The sequence below is a fragment of the Brienomyrus brachyistius genome, chromosome 17, assembly GCF_023856365.1.
Source record: "Brienomyrus brachyistius isolate T26 chromosome 17, BBRACH_0.4, whole genome shotgun sequence".
NCBI lineage: Eukaryota > Metazoa > Chordata > Actinopteri > Osteoglossiformes > Mormyridae > Brienomyrus > Brienomyrus brachyistius.
In genome coordinates, this window is record NC_064549.1 from 12519737 (window position 1) to 12537385 (window position 17649).

At 44.0% G+C, this 17649-nt stretch overlaps 1 protein-coding gene across 1 annotated transcript; it reads right to left on the reverse strand.

Moving 5' to 3' along the window:
• Positions 1-60: 60 nt before the first annotated feature.
• oafa (OAF homolog a (Drosophila)) lies at positions 61-17533 on the reverse strand. Its single transcript, XM_048981467.1, has 4 exons — positions 16714-17533; positions 3073-3207; positions 2447-2627; positions 61-2189 (listed from the first exon to the last, which is right to left on the reverse strand). Exons 1-4 carry the CDS (start codon positions 16942-16944, stop codon positions 1918-1920), a joined length of 819 nt encoding a protein of 272 aa, XP_048837424.1. The 5' UTR covers positions 16945-17533; the 3' UTR covers positions 61-1917.
• Positions 17534-17649: the final 116 nt, after the last annotated feature.

Sequence of the window (17649 nt, forward strand, 5' to 3'; positions counted from 1 at the left end):
GTGGAAAGCTTTCGTCGTAGTTACATTATTTTTCAAAATAAGTTAAAGAGAAAACCATAATATAATCAATCAAACGCCTTTATTGTGTGCAGGACAACATATTTCTATGTAGACATAAATAACGTTATACCTCCCGAATTACTTACTGTATTCGTCCTTTGTCCACATTTCAATATAAAAATAAACTTTCATTTTAGCTGCATGACGTATTAAGGCACCTGTAAGAAATTTCCGGAAGTGGCAGTTAATTGATATGATTTTAAAGAGCTTAGCATAAACAAAATTAAACATTTTAATAAATACCACTACATGTATAGCACTGCGTTACTCTTTTGTCAAACAGAACTCTAACAGATGAGGGGCATCAGACACTTAAAGTTATATATTTCTGTGACGCACAGACTCATTTCATTCCTTCACAGAAACAGCAGGTGGCAGTGTTCTTCACTTAAGGCTTTCAGCATCATTAATCTGTTGAGAGGCACTGAGAGGCATATTTCACTCCTCAGAGGACAAAGCCTAAAAAGGCATAGACTTGTGAAAATAAACTCACAATCCTGTCATTTCCCGCAATCGCATCAAAATTCCAAATCCCCTATGAGTGAAGGGCTCAGTTCTCATGATTGACAGAGTAATGCATTCTTTGGTTTCAATTAAATCCCTGAAATGGAAAGAAACTTGCGTGGCTAAGAAAAGTAATGCCTTTAGCTGAATACGTGCAAGAAAATGCAGTATCCCAAACAATAAGCATGCATGGGCAGGCAACTGAATTCCCTTTCGAGGAGAAGACTTATCTGAAGGTCTTATCTGAAGTGGCCCAAGTTTCTATTTGGGAAGGAGATCAAACAGTAAAGCTGCCCAAAACTGCGGTCACCAGCACATAGTCACCAAAAACTATAAGATCACCCAGACAATGGCACATAACACAAATCCCACCTATGAACATGTAAAAGCGAAACAGCTTGCTGAAAACGAGAAATTTCACACCCATTTTAATTCACGTCAGACTTGGTCCTGCTCATCTTATGTCACACTCAGCCATACACACTCACTCTCTCTCTAAACTCTACATCCTCAACTATGCTTCAACTATATAAATATGCTATTCAATGGGATTAAAATGAGCTGCAATGAGTCTCAGCTGTGTGTTATAAGCTAAAAGCCTCCAGACCTGCTCACACATTTGGGATACAGGGGGGCCGTGATGACATCACAGGCTGATGACGGAGGTCCCGCCTTCCTCCCGCTTTCCCTGCTCAGCTGGTCATTTCCTGAAATAATTCCTCTTTATAATTTACCTCTATACAACAGAAAATCTGTGACAATCCAATGGAGGAAACTACAGAAAACTTCTGTTTGTCAATTGATTATCTGTATTAAATAAGTAATGAAGGTGTTCTATATCTGCAAGCATGGAGATGGGGGGGGGGGTGTGGAATTCTCCTGCTGTAGCGACCCTAATGAGCACGCACCAATCAGGCGAGCGCTACATCATAGGTGCACATCGATACACTGCCAGACTGCACTCTAATGCTGCCCTATTGGTCCCAGGCGGGCTTTTCTCCTCCTAAATTAAGACAAACTGGCACTCTGTATCATCACATCCCATCTTCAGGAAAACACTAACGACCCCACAGAGTGAAACCAGTCAATCAGATGTTTTGCAGACATGAAGCTGCTAACCTGATTCACACCAAGGGATTTCAACAGTCCTTACAACAATCTTTCCTTCTCAGAGGAACAGGAATTTGACTGCGTCAGTCACAGATACAAGCTGCCATGTCTGTGTGTAATATTACTATTTGCCACAAGGGGGCAGTATAGAGCCCCAATGCCAGCCCATGTAGAAATGAATGCGGCAGGCTGCTGGAGGACAAGACACTAGAGTGGGGCTGCAGTGGACCTCTGGCAGTGCGTCTAGGTGTCCTCCTCATCCCACAGACAGAGATGCCTGTAGGGAACATAGAAGCGAAAGTGGAAGCCTTTGCTGCAGCTCCTGATGCCGCATTTGTAGGGGCTGGCTCTGGCAGCGTGGGTGTGGCAGTAGCGCAGCAAGCAGGGGTACCACTCCAGCCGCAGGCTGTAGCGGCAGACGCAGGGCTGCCACAGGCCCGGCGAGGACGGACAGTCCTCCAAGCCCGGCACCTCCCATGACTGGGGCAGCGGCTGGAATGTGGCCCCTTCCACACCTAGAGGAAAACAAGCACATGATTTAGGTCAGGGGGGGGTTAATCTAAAATATGATGCGTCTCTGGGAATCAATAAGCAGCCAGCAGAGAAACAAAACTAAGCTTAATGTGATGCTTGACATCATGTTGCTCCAGAAAGGAAACTGGCAGTGCCTTTCCTGCCATAAATACTCGCTAAACAGGTGCCCTGTTGACGGCTCGCATTATCTCTGTCGCCTTCCTGGGGTCACATGCGTAATCAAGAGGGGGGAGCTCACCATGGTCCAGCCAGTGCTGGGCGTCGGCCTGTTGGGTGTAGATGGCACCACCCGCCTCTCTGCAGACGTTATGGAGGTGGGGGCTCAGCTGCCCGGCCTGGCTCAGATTCACGGCCACGCCCATGCTCAGCTGTTCCATGCCCCGTCGCTCCTCTGCTGAGCGAATCGCCCGTGGGTTCTTCTGTAATACAATCATGGGCTTGCTGACCTCGGGGTGGGGGGGGGGGGGTGTAGTGAGGACACAGCAAAGGGGAGCCAACTCTGATCTTGAAGGAGGAGCATGTTCTTTCAATTCTAATTTTGTAGGCAATGATCCAGGGGTAGGCAGTCATATCCAGAATGGTCTGTCGGTTATGCAGGTTTTCGCTGCCTAATTGCATCACTAATTAGAGGACTGATTGGCTGAAGAGTCCTCACACCTGGGTTTGAACAACTGAGCTTAAAGTTACCCCAAAAACCTGCAAACACACTGGCCCTTTGCGGATAAGACTGCCCACCCCTGATCTACACACTAACCTAACCACCTACCGCATACTGATCAGGTGCTAGATGCACTATCTATAGGCTGAAGGACATGTTGACCAGGGTAGGTCACCACAGATCTACCGGCTGGGGCGAGATCCTACCTGACGTAGTCGGGCCATGGACTCGCTGGAGATGAGCTCATTGTGGTTAAGTCTGGTAACAAAGCACAAGACTTGGTACTGCCTCTGACCACGCTCCAGCTCGCCCAAGATCAGGGTTCGAAAGATCTTCACCTCCTACAAAATATGGGAATAAGGAAGCTGTTCTTCAGCTCAGCATTGCACACGCTAACTTCACCTCTACATCAATACACCTCCTTCCCAAACACAAGCACCAGTGCTACTGTAACCCTGCCCCTGAACCAAAAAACACCACCCCCGCAAAGCAGCACTCCATTCAATGATCAAACCCTCAGGTCCTTCACACATCAAATGCTTGTACCATTAAACCAAAAGTTCAGACCTGAGTAGACTGCAGCAGTGACTCACACAGGTGCTAAACATTTTTACGGTGTGTAATCTGGGAGGAAAACTACTATCAGACATCTACTGACTTTATTTTTTTTTAAAAAAAACTTCTTGAGTTTGAACAAAGAAAACCAAACGTAACACTGCTGAACTAATGACCGAAAATAGTGGCTGATGGGAAGTCGACAGGAAGTAGACAGAAAACTGCACAATATGTGGCATAATTTATCCATCTTCTGCACTGTCACAAAATGACTACACTGAATTCTGTGTCTAACTATGTTTATGATGCGTTGTGGCCACACTGAGCTCCACCGGCACTGAGATGGGGCTGCTGTCCAAACGAGGCCTGGAAGCATTGCATTGTGGGTAGACTAGAACGAGAGAGACCAAGGACCTTTTCAGCCCACTCATCAGCTGGCCGACATCCTATTGGCTAATCCGCATGACAGCTCACACAGGCAGCCAAATCACACATACATGCAGCACCCGAAACACAATACACACACTCAGGCATACAACAATACACACACGCCCCCACAAGCAATATTAAATCGGAAACATTTTAAATCAACACCCACATGGGCTACCACGACAGGTCCATCCTGAATTAACCCTAAAGTCTCCACCAGATCGGGGGCTTGTTCACAGTGGGTATGCTTCCGAAAACGATCACACAAGATTAGTTCCCAGGGTGGGAGAATTCTTTTTCCTGGGAGAGTATCTTTAACTACGGAAACTGCCAAAACTGGAACTTCCTGGATTCCCTGGGACTGACAATCCTGTGAAGAGTTTACCTAGGTCTGGAGAGGCAGAGCAGGCCAAATGAGGGACATCTTAGTACCCAGGAAATGCTAACAAGCAGCACAGGAGCTGGCCCGCCATGGCTGACACTTGACGCTTCGTCTCCGGGCGCTATCTGCTAAAATATTTGTTTATACCGTTTGCTACAGCTGACGACAAATAAATCAGAGCGCGGGGGTGTTCGTGTTCTTCATAGGGACATGGCAGCTCCGTTGAGGTCAAGTAAATTTTCTGCATTGTCCGCACAAAATGAGAACGATCTGAAGCATCCCGTTTTTACATCTGACATCTCGAAATGATGCTGACAGTAGAAGTCAGGGAGGGAAGTTCTGAATGCTACAAATCCACACCTGTGACTAACACACCGCGTTTACCGCACGCAATGCGGTAACTCCAACTCAGCCAGCACCTCCTTTTCATCACTCTGACGTCCTTTATGGAGGGTGGGGGGAATGTCTGTCAGCCTGCTAGTGATTGACTTGATTCCCTTAGGAACTTCCAGTACCATCTATTATACACTGGTTTGCATAAGACTCGAAGAATCCCAATTTCTTCTCTAATGGCAACAGCAGCACAAACACGACCTTCCCTGCCCTTGAACGTTGCAGTCTAAGAGCTATAAACAGCCTACGGAACCTGAGAACCCCATTCCTGGGCGCTCGCGGGTCGCACTGCCCACGTGGCCTGTCCCTTATCTCCAGCCACTCCGGGTTTGCCCAAAAAAAACAGTCCCTCTCACCCACTCGTCTTCCGATTCCTTTCCAATGCAATCCTTTTTTTCCCCATAAAGGTTGGTACCAGTCATATTCCCGTCAACAGAAGCCTGTCAAAAAAATCAGGCTAATACAGAGAAGTTCTGCCAGAGGATGAGCAGTTTTAAAGGGTCTGGTAGCCACAGAGCTGTAAACCGAGCCACATTTTAATCAAACACTCAGTATATTTTATTTCACAGTTCTGAATCCTCTTATACGCGTTCCTTCACGAGTACTGGAGAGCTCAGAAGCCAGCCAGGGTTAAAAATATCCCCTATAAACTGTGATTGCAAAGCCCTGGACATGTATTCTTGTGGCCTAACTTGACGAAAGTTTTCAGGAGAGTTTTGTTTGAGGTTCAAATCCAACATCGGACAAGATTTACGTTTTTTTTTTTTTTTTAAATGGCAACTTCAGTCGCATTTTGATTCCCTCGATCCACACAGGCTAGTCTGTCGACAACAAAAGGACAAGCAAAAAAAAAAGGAGAAAGAAGGTGCAGGACAGCATCTAATTACAGGGCTGAAAGTGAGAACGTGGAGTGAAAAGTGGGTGAGGTCACACCCTAGCTGGTGCCGTCAGCCCAGACAGCCAAACAACTTAATGGGCAAATAATACTCTGTCAGCCAGCCTTTAGGAATCTTCTAGAAGCTCTTCTGGAACCATAAAGAAAACATTTCAGTAATGAGCAGCCCCCCCCCCCGCACTCACCCACCCACCCAAATAAAGAACTGTCCTACTTGGAAGTAAAAAGAAATCCTGGCTGTGGAACAAAGGAATTCTCTCTCGCTCCCTTTTGAAGGTGCACTTATTTATCGTTCCCAGTGGACTGGGGTGAGAAAGCACAGTGTCCTGCACTCGTACACAACGTCTGAGGGAATTTCAGCACAGGATAGAGCTCCCCTCCGGCACAGCCTCCTCTTTCAGCCACTAACCACTGCCTGACTCAGACGTCTGTCAGCTTCAGTCAGGCTCGAAAGCACACGGCGCTGTGAACTTGACTCCTGTGTTGGTGACATGGAGCACAGCAAACTGCTAGGATTCACACTAACGCCATATTTATGCTCAGGCGAAGCATCTGCTCGGATTCAACAGCGGTGCTCGCTTATAGAAAAGTGCAGCTCCTCACACTACGAGTGGGAAAAATGTGGATCCAGATCTCTAATCACAAATGCCTCATTTCCACTAACATGGTCCCGGACCTGGAGCCGGAGCAAAACTGGTTCTGCGTTTCCATTGCAAGAGAACTGGCCCCGGGTCAGAAATACGGCCCCACAGAAAAGCAGGAACCATAACATCAGTGAAAGCGGGACGGGATCTTGTGTCCAAACTTTCCATATACCTGGAAAATTCTGTCCATAACCAATATAGTTTAGCCTACCACTGCTGGGGCTGGCAGTGAAACAACTTGCGAGCTTAATAGAGTAAAAAAAAATAAAAAAATTCTGTGGAAAACGAAAGATCGATCTGCCAGGCAGATTTAATAATAAATTATAAACATGTTGCAAGTTACAATAAATATTGTGGTGCTCAAGTGCCAAAGAGATTCGAAGGTGGACAGCAAAGTTAAATTATCAAACTTTTTTTTTTTGTTGTACAATGCTTAAAAGGGCAGCGGTAAAACAGCAAGCGAGATAAAACTCGCTTAGGAGACAAAAGTACATACAGGAAATAGATACAGTCATCAAGTCATACTCTGAAAGCTATGAGACCTATAGGCTCAGTTTTTTCGGTTTGGCAGCTTATAAAAACTTAAAATCCAAGAGAGATAAAAAATAAAACAAAAACGGAATTCGTGTTAACCTTTACTCTCAGTTCCATCGGTCTGTCATGGTGAAGAAAGTTGAGCCAAAAGGCAAAGCTCTCGATTTACCAGGCAATTTATATTCCTACATTCACCTATGGTCATGAGCTATGGGTAGTGACCGAAAGAACGAGATCGTGAGTGCAAGAGGCTGAAATGAGTTTCCTCCACAGGGTGGCTGGGCTCTCCCTTAGAGATAGGGTGAGGAGCTCGGTCATTTGGGAGGGACTCAGAGTAGAGCCGCTGCTCCACATTGAGAGGAGCCAGATGAGGTGGCTCGGGCACCTGGTCAGGACGCCTCCTGGACGCCTCCCTGGGGAGGTGTTCTGGGCATGTCCCACTGGGAGGCGGCCCAGGGGAAGACCCAGGACACGCTACGCTATGTCTCTCGGCTGGCCTGGGAACGCCTCAGAATTCCCCCGAAGAAGCTGGATGAAGTGGCCGGGGAGAGGGAAGTCTGGGTTTCCCTGCTGAGACTGCTGTCCCCGCGACCCGACCTCGGATAAGCGGAAGATAATGGATGGATGGATTAAAATTGCAAAACTTGCTAAGTTTTTTTTTCCTGACAGTAAAAATGTTTTAGCGAGACAAACTCCCTGCGCTATAACATCCATATGAAATTGAAGGTAAGAAAAAGTCTTCAAAGAAAAGCCAAATTCAGTATGAAATAACCTGCCTCTCATTGTGATGTCATTCGTTGCCAGTACCAGTTTTTACAGCAGTGTAAAAACCGACACCTTGAGGTACCATAATTTTGGTACCTTCTTGAAGTACTCAAAGTATGGTACCTTGGGCACCCTTAGTTGAGCAGTGAATTGCACACCTTTACAGCTGTGCATTTTGTAGGTGCTCTATGGAAAATTATATATATATAATATATATATATATATATATATATATATATTTTACAAACAAGATGTACGCTATTCTTTGTATCTGTGCCAACAACATAACCTCTGCTATGCGCCAAGCTTCTTCTATCTACTGGCTTCTTGAGTTACTTCCGGGTCAAAGGGGGAGATGGGAAACTGTAAAGCATGCAGAGAGCACCTAAGCTGGAGTAAATCGCATATCCCAATTGCATTATCTGGGTGTCTTAGTCTAACTTTAGGAAATTAGATTTAGTAAAATTTCAGTTCGGACTAACATGTTTACATGTACTTTAAATGTCTGGTTTTAGACGGACTAACAAAATATGATTTTCTTAGTGTGCATGTAAACACACTAAGTGTGTAAACTGGAGTCTCTGTACATGCCTGGTGTTATAACACCAGGGGTGGGTATGGCTGAGTAAGTTAGGCCTCTGTGCCTGTGATCAGAAGGTCACTGACTGAAGTACTGTTTTCAGCAGAATATCTATATCTCCATCGGGTCCTTAAACTAGGCCTTTAATCCGCAGAATAAATGGCTGTCACAATGGGCATTGGCGCCATTAAATTTGAGGGGGAGGTGTCCTCCTCACATTTTATAATTATTGGTTTGGACCCCCCAACATTTAACATAGTTTAAGGTGCTGATTTTGTCTCCAGATCTCAATCCGATCAAGCATCTGTGGGATGTGTTGGACAAACAAGCCCAATTCATGAAGGCCCCACCACACAATTTACAGGACTTAAAGGATCTGCTGCTAACATCTTGGTGCTAGATACCACAGGACACCTACAGAGGTCTTGTGGAGGTGGTTTTAATGTAATGGCTGTGTATATGTATGTCTCCAAGTAGTGCAAAGCAGGATATGCAAAAAGAAGAATTCTGCAAATGGTAAATGAAGCATAATTTCATTACAGTGATCCATATAAATGACCCATAAAACATTTCACATTTTAGCAAAACAAAACACTAAACCTAGGAATGAAAGCCAAATAGTAGACCTTATCCCTGAATGTCTCAGGCAGGAAGATTTACTCGCTGGCTGGAGGCAAGAAGAGGCGTGAGTGTGGGAAAACAGAAGATATTCAATCAAGATGACTTTTGGCACCAGGTCGCTATGAACAATGTGGGAAGATGTGGAGGCCGGGTTAGGCCTCAAAGAGCTCAGCTCTTCCCAGAACCAGCACCGAACAAATCATGGAGAGGTCAACTGTACCGAACCAAGGACTGGCAGGAAACTGCTCCTTCCTACACGTGACCTCTGACTTCCAACTGAACAGGCAGAACATGCATGAAACAATTTAGACAGACCTTTGCAGAACAGAAAGAAGTGTAACTTGGCAGTGTTTGGTGCAATGCGAAGACATAAATCTAAAGAATGACCATTTTGAAACATCTCGATGGTATCCGATGATACTTATCGCAAGTTCCGGCAAGCGTTTGCTCTGGAAAGCCAACACACCATAAATTACTGGAGCTCTCCATGAACACACTTGTTCAAAGATTATTATTATTTAGGAGCAACTTCACAGGCTATGGCACGCAAGGTGAAAAAGGTAGGCTAGGGGTACCTGCTCCGTGGATCGCATCAGAATCACACCTAGGGAACTCTAAACTCGCTGTCATACATGAACTTACCGAAGTTGCCCTTTCACACATACAGCACGCAACTGGAGATCATGGGTGTCAAACGATTCACACCTACTAGAAACACTCTGGTTGGTTTAGAGGGGTGCTGTTTGGATAGAGCATGCAGGAGGCAGGGCATGATGCAAAAAGTACACTGCAGAAATCGTAGTGTTTCGTTTACAGCACCACTGACTAGTGTTGTCAAAACTAAAGATTTTATTATGAATAAAATGGTCTCACACACTCATTTTTCTAGAGTCTGTACTTCCGGTTCACTCTCATAGGGCTACCATGCACGCCTAGACCTGAGTGCAGTTTCACACATGGGGTGTTACTAAAATGACTAGTTCAAAAGTGTCAGAGCTTTCACCACTGCGCTTAATCAATAAAGAATGCAGCTAGAGTGACGTCTGGAAATACTCCAACTGTGTGCCAAATGAAGATGGTAAGCCGCAGGACATACGCAGGCCTGTATGCAATTTGGTCCACTGCACAAAACTGACAAACACCATGAATTTAGCTAAACATTTAAAGCAACAACATGCAACAATACAAAGGAGTTTGAGAGATAGACCTCTTACTTACAAATAGGACAGCACGATATCACATCATGATGGCCGGTGTAAACATTTGTCAGGATGTCAGCTTTTCAGTATTATAAGGACGTTTACTTATGGCCACGATGAGTAGTACGCCTAAAGTATTAACGAGAGGCATATTGTGACACCCAAAACACAGTAATCTCGATAAATTTGCCGAATCCTTATCTTAATAGATGTCAGACTTTAAACTGCAAAAAGTACCGCCACACCACCCACATCTTTTGACCTTGTTTATCCGCAATATCTCCTCTTTTAAAAGATGCTGTGGCTGCTGAGCTGTCTCTTTCTTCACCGCCACTTCAGTGCTTATCGCTTCCATGATTTACCGAAACAGCAGCATGTTGCGTGTTGAGACACAAGATAAAGAAGGCAAGTAATGCATATCTGTTCTGTTACGCACTGCAATATAAAACAACATCTAATTGTTAACCGTTTTACTGCTCATGAATATTTTTGAATGTGATTACAGCGCACTTACAATAGCGACTACTGTATGAAATATTACACTTTGACAATGCAAAGGTTTTTATGTTTATAGTGAAGAGTTTTCAAAAGGTTGTAAACAGTTTACTCTTTATGGAGTTACATTACATACTGTATTGAGCATCAAAAATGGTATCGTTTCTATATTTTGCTTGGTATCGTATCGAAGTTTGATATTTTGGTATTGTGACAACACTATTACTGATTGAAGTTTTCAATCCTGTCATCTCTCCAGTTAGCTGTGTTTGTTGGGATCTTCTTTGTGTAAATGACCCGTCTTCAAAGTATTTGGACGTTTCTATTGTTCCGTTTTCACACCAGTCTTATAACAGAAACGTCATCAACACGTCAACTCACTAGCAGTCAATTCTCCGGAATTCTCCCTGCACCATTTGCGCATGGGGGTCAATAGGAATTTGATAAGATTTGTCAATTTCTTATGTTCTTATGGAAATTACTCGCACTGTACACTAGGGAACTAGCAAGGTAACATCCGATTCAGACATGCATTCACACAAACGGCACTTCCGGGTCACGTCTTGAAAAGTTCAGAGTAGCAGTGCATGTCTGAAAGCTTAAGAGAAGTGACATGGTTCTGTAAACATTTGCACCCAACAATCCAGTTCAACTGTGTGTTCAGCAGTCAGCATGAAGCAGCCACCTATGAGGCGCATTCAGCTGCAACTCCAAGCGGACTCACACTTGGCCCGGATGCCTCACATTGCACTTAATGTTCCGGGCCTGAGCACGGTTTCATCAGGAGCATATAACTTCTTGTGTAAAACAAAATATAATAAGAAAAGCTCAACCACACAGCATGGAGTTTCACAATGGAGTCTATAGCTTGTGACTTATTTGGAGTTGTTCTGGGTGCGATGATCCACGGCCCTCTTATTGTGCGTGCCGCATAACAATTTTCACTTATTCATGCTGCACATTTAAGAAGATAATCCTGTATTTTACTTTATATGTGTGTTGCATCCAGTTGTTTTCCTTTCCAGCAAGCACTGCCTACCTGATCTGTACGACCTACCTGATCCGTTCCTTCCGGGTCCAGTTCATTATAGTGTACGAATGCAGTGTTGCTTCACTGACGTCATCTCTGTGTTCCGCGTTTGGGCATGGTTAGCAACCACACTGGATGTGTAACACACCCGAGTCCAATTCAACTGAGGCCCGAACCACCTCTTCAAGTGGTCTTGGGCACGGTGAAACGTACCAGGTCACACTAGTCAAACAAACTGGACTTTGGGGGGACAAACATATGCGGGGATGGTATGGATTGCCTAGAATTCACCCTCAGTGGTGATATTTCATAAGTATTTCGCTGAACCCCTTGGGTAATATTTGAGCAAATTAGATGAACAGTGATTAAGTAGATTCTTGCACTACACTCTCCAACCACTATATAACATAAACCTACATAGTACCATGTATATCCCCTTTGTCTCCAGAACCAGTCGGCTATGGAGCCATTTCAGCAATCAGTTGCCATTCTGTACACCACTGTTATAATGAGCTGTTATTTTTACACATGTGCCCTTCCTCTTAGCTTTAACGAGTCTGGCCATTCTCTTCTGACCTCGCTCATTAACAAGGTGTTATCAACAACAGAAAGGCCCGACGAGTTTTTTTTATTTTTTTTTATTTCACCAACTCCTGTCTGCGACGTGTGAAATTCCAAGGAAGGTAGCTGTCTCCACCATGTCTGACACTAACAATTATGCCAGGTTTAAAAAAAAAATTGCTTGCATCATACAAATACTCAGCTGTATATATTCAGTTTCAGCTGCCTGATTCAGTGTTTGGAGAGACAGACTTTGCTTTAACAAGAAGGTGTACCTAAACAGAACAGGCACTTAAAATATATATTTGAGCAGTGGTGCTTCTAGCATGTATGGTGCCCTGGATGGACCCCCCTTAACTGTGCCCCCTACAGGTTAGCACTGTCATTTTCATTAAATTTAAAACTGATTTTGCAAATAGCATTAGTACTATTTGCAATTTAATACATTTCCCCGCTGTCCCTACCACTAGCTTCCAGTGAGGTGACTTGGGGTCCCCCCTCTCCATCTCGTACTTCTGAGTGGTATCCTGCCTGGCTCACAAACTAGAACCAGGGCTCCAACTCTGACAAGGTTATTTAGCTCACAGAGCGGCATGATTTCATTGACGTGCAAATGAGCGATAGAAAACCGATCGTGCCAAAGGTACATCCAAATTTTTTTGTGCACCATACTGCCCCAGGTGGCTGGCCATGTCACCCACACCTAAATCCGCTAGTGTATTTGAAAAGGACAAAAACTAGAGAGTATGACACCCCTGATGAGAACTAGACTCTATTCAGGTAGACTGTACACTGTTAGGCTCTACCCAGAAGACCAAGAGGGATGTGGGACTTTAGCACTGCAGGAGCAGCAGGGGGGAACAGGTGCAAGACCATGATGGCTGAGGGTACATCTCCTTTAGGGCTAACCAGAATGTTCTTAAGAAGTGGAATAACAGAGTTCAACGTGGCTCAGGACTAGGCTTGGGCGATATTATATCAATATTATACCGTGCATGCACAAAAATCAACTGGGCTGAACAATAGCGTTTCGGTGCTATACTGATGTTTATTTACACCCATACTTTGTTAAGCTGATAAAAAGTGCAGTGGTATCTGCGCTTCATGGACACAATCCATTCCAGGAAAGTTGCCCTGAACTAATTTATACGTTAACCAAGGCAATTTTTTCTTTGGTCGCAAACCAAATTGTTCGTTGACCACAGCGTTTGTGACCCACAGGCATCACTGTACAACTAAAATATTAGAGGCATTTTATGATGCCCAAAAGTTAGTAAATTCGGCATATCCTTATGTTTACCTTGTTTATCTGCAAGGTTTCCTCTTTTAAAGGATATCGTGGCTGCTGAGCTGCTCCTTTCTTCACTGACACTTCAGTGCAAATCGCACTAAGGTATACCAAAAATGGTATACCAGACATAGTAAACCAAACATGGTATACCAAAACAGCCTGATGTGGTGTGCTCCGTTAACCAAATTTAATAAATATTACTAAGTTTTGGATGTCACAAAATGCATCTCATTAATATTTTAGCTGTACTACTAATCTGCTTACCAAATATTGGGCTTAAATAAATGTCCGTATAGTATCGCAAAGCTGGCGTCTGGCCAAATACTTCGCCTTTGATCTGAAGCCCTGGTGATTACTGCACATGCGCCATATAAAATCGATATATCGCCCAGCCCTACTCAGGACATTCCTTTAGAAGTAAAAAAAAAAAACAACTTACAGGGGTTGGACAATAAAACTGAAACACAGGCAAATGGTGTTTAAGTATTCACACCTATATATGCATGGCCTGGTGCCCAATCTTCAGTGACTGCACATTCCATCAGTTAGAGCAGAGTGTGAAGGTTGAATTTGTAGAGTAATAGCACAGCTGGACATAAAATACTGCATTCCACACAACATAATGGGAGACATATCAGAGTTCAAGAGAGTACAAATTGTTGGTGCGTGTCTCGCTGGCCCATCTGTGACCAGGACAGCAAGTCTTTGTGGTATATAGAGACCCACAGTATCCAGGGTAATGTCGGCACACTACCATCAAGGATGGACCACATCCAACAGGAGTAAAGTTCTGTGGACAAAAGAGGAAGCTGTCTGAAAGGGATCTTAGCACTAACCCGGACTGTATCCAAAAAATAAAAATCCACATCTGGCCAACTAACTGCAGAATTAAACATGCACCACACCCGTCCCATTTCCACCAAAATTGTTTGTTGGGAGCCCTACAGGGTCAATATTCAAGGCCAGGCTGCTATAGCCAAACCTTTGGTCACTAGTGCCGATGCCAAACGCTGGTTTCAATGGTGCCAGCAGCGCAAATCTTCGGCCGTGGGCAACGTGAAACATGTTTTGTTCACTGATGAATCCACCTTCACCATCTTTTCGACATCCAGGAGAATTACGGTGTGGGAAAACGGAAACTCAAAAGGGGGGGGGGGGGGTTAGCTTTGGAAGCCCAACACCATACTAATAAATTACTGTGGTCTAAAACCAGTTGTTTCAGTTTCACCGTGCAACTCCTGTATATGCCTGACTGTGTGATGCCTTTCCTGCAAACCTCTTACCTCGTTTCAAAAAGCCTGAAACAGAGCTTCTATACCCATTAGCTTCTATACCCAGCCACCACATTGTGAGAACTACACCATAACACAGGATTCAGCTCCTCAACCAAGGTTGATGTATTGAACAGTAAGCACCAATCTGCTCTGCGTCTGCTATGTGAAGACACACATTCCGAAACACACAAAGAGGGCAAATAACACTGAGCTCTGAACTGGCCATTATCCATTACAGCTAGGTGACAACAAAGGTAATCAACCAGAAGGTGAAAAAATCCCCAGAATTCACCGTATAACCCCAAGCAAAAAAAATACACGTTCAATGTCAAGCAGTACTGTCCTAGCCAGTTATATGACTATGCAAATCAATCTTGACTTTATGGAGCAGCCATTATGTTTGACGGTTAGCAACAAACATTGTGGTCTGAAGGCATTCTTTGGATTTCTGCAAACATCAACCCACCCAGATGTACAAAAAAGGCAAATGACTCATCACACCACTTTTCTTCCTATTATGGAGGGGTCCAGGTCTAGTGCTCTGTATACCTGTATGCAAGGTGCAATACTTTTCCCATGAATGACAGCTTCATGCGACGTCCTTTTTTGTTGGCACTGGTCCACATAGGTGCCGATTCAGTTCCTAGGTAATTTTTGTGACTATACTTCTGTAATGTGTAAAAATTATCTTGTTAAGGCATCGTCGATCCTTGTCAATGAGCTTTGACCTGCAACCATCTTTCCTCTTCGTCGATATAGCCTGTTTTTTTTTTTGTCACCAATGCACTGGTAATTCAAGCACCAACTATTTGACCTCTCTGGCTCCTTGTTAGTTGGCTCAAGTTCTTTCAAAACTCAAATATCAAAGAACTGATTGTCAGTCCTCTTTCATAACTGACATGCAGCCCAATATGACTCACTGTGATAGCCATGTTTGTAATCCTGATTTAGCTACTTGGAAGTTGAAGTCGTTTTTGTGTGTTTTATGTGAGTTTCTGTTATCCTGTCCAACACCGTAACAGCTCATTTTCCACTGGCTATTTAGGGAAACAAGCAAACAAATACATTTCAAAGGCTTTTAATTGAAAAGCCATTGTGAGGACAGGTGATCTCTGTACAGTCTTATCCTAAATGCCGATTATCATGTGTTACACATTCTACTATATGTTTAGAGGCAAAATGTTTGATTTATGCAAATAACAATCCTGTATATCCTATGAACTTAGTCTCAAAAGAAAATGCGGGGTGTGTGTATGTGTGGGCGTGTGTGTGTGTGTGTGTGTGTGGGGGGGGGGGGGTTCCAATGGTAAATATGTACTAGGTATGCACTCAATTCATGAATGAATGCGTGACGGTTATATATAAAACGTGCTGCCTGGTCAACACTACTAACTGTGGATAAGGAAGACTTCGGTAATATCTACAGCTGCCAGTTTCTGGCTCCACCAAGACGGACAGAGGTGTGACTCCGAAGCTGTCCTGGACACGAAGGGAAGCCAGGTTACCAGTGACCATGTGAAGGGGTTCGGCGGAGCTTCCCTTCCACATCATTAACGGCAAGAGTGCTGATCGCTCGGTTTTACCTAATTACAAAACTCCACATTTCTCAGTTAAACTCGATTGAAAAACTTTGAATAAAGTCTGACAACCAGTAAAGTTTTTCCATTCTCGGGTGGCTTAATTAGAGGTAATACATTCTCAACGTAAATTCAGGAGTCGTCGTTGTGTGTATGGTTTTATTAATCTCACGATTTCTTTCTTGAGGGTACAATCGTACTCCTGACCTTAAAGAGCTCAAAATAGTATTACGATGACAGTACGGGAGCGTCACACTCACAGCACTTTTAGGATTTTATTATTGTGATTCCTTACATTTCACCATTCATACGCAGAAGCAGCCTCTCTCACATGCTCCCAAGACGACTGCATGCAACAAAACAGAATGAAAATGTTGATTGCGAAATTTTGGTCAGGTACCCAAGTAATCTATAATTAAGTGCCTGAAAGCCAGACCACGTATAAAAGGTCTGTAACAAAGGAATAATGAATACTGCATAAATACAATCAAATATCAATATCAAACGTTTTTCTGGATAAAATCATACCCGATTTTCTCTGGACGAACTTATACGACATACATAAATCGCCGGGTATTATTTCTTGGAATAAAGATGTGCAGCCTAATCAGCGGTCACTTACTTTTTTGAAGTCGGCGACAAAAGTAATCAAGGTGCCGTCACGTTGCTTGAACTCCAGGGTGATGGTGTCCTGTTCGCTGTCCGCTTCCAGTGTCTCCTCTGCGACCTGCCCATCCACCAAACGAACCCTCACCTTCAGTTCGGAACTAAACACAGATGCCCCGTGCAGTATGTGCAGCAAAATAACTACATTAATGAAAAGTGAAATCGGCAAATTCCACCCAGCAAACATCCCAAAAGCGTAAACTAGAGCAGAGTCAGAAAATGCGTTGAAAAGATTTATCCGGCGTCCCAAATTAATTTGCAATTAAAGTTTCAGTTTATCACAGTGCGCACAAAATATATGCTCCCCATAAACGAAGTATACGACGAGTTGAACGTCTTCCTCTATTTTACGGCAAAGCGATAAAGGTACCATCCTGTACAGGTTGCAAAAAAAGTTAAAGGAAAGTGCAAGCCTCCGTCGAAATACTGCCGTGTCCTTAAAGATTTAAATCTAGGTTTTTAAGTCGATCTCAACTTGTTCTGAAAGAACGAGGTACTCCGTTATTGCAACGCGACTTTCCGGAAATCTTGTACTCTTCTTTTCTAATTCAGTCTTTTCGATCGACTGTTCTCAATTGTTTATTGCAATCCCCCCATTCAGTCCGTCACTTCCTGAAGACTCGTGCTTATCGCTTGAATTCCCAAGTTTCAGGTTCAGCGCTACAAATGGCAGCGAATCGTATTCTTAAAGGCACACCACCACCCGTTACTCTGGAGGTGGAGTCTGTTGCCTAGGCTAAGTTGTAAAATAAACGTTAAATAAAGGTTCAACGCTTATGTCTAGAGGCACTTGAAAACGCATTGCATTATGGCGATCGGCAATTTTTATTCGATTAACAGAGGAACCAATAAGCACTGAGTCGAACTGAACTCCAGTCGTCGGTCCACTTCT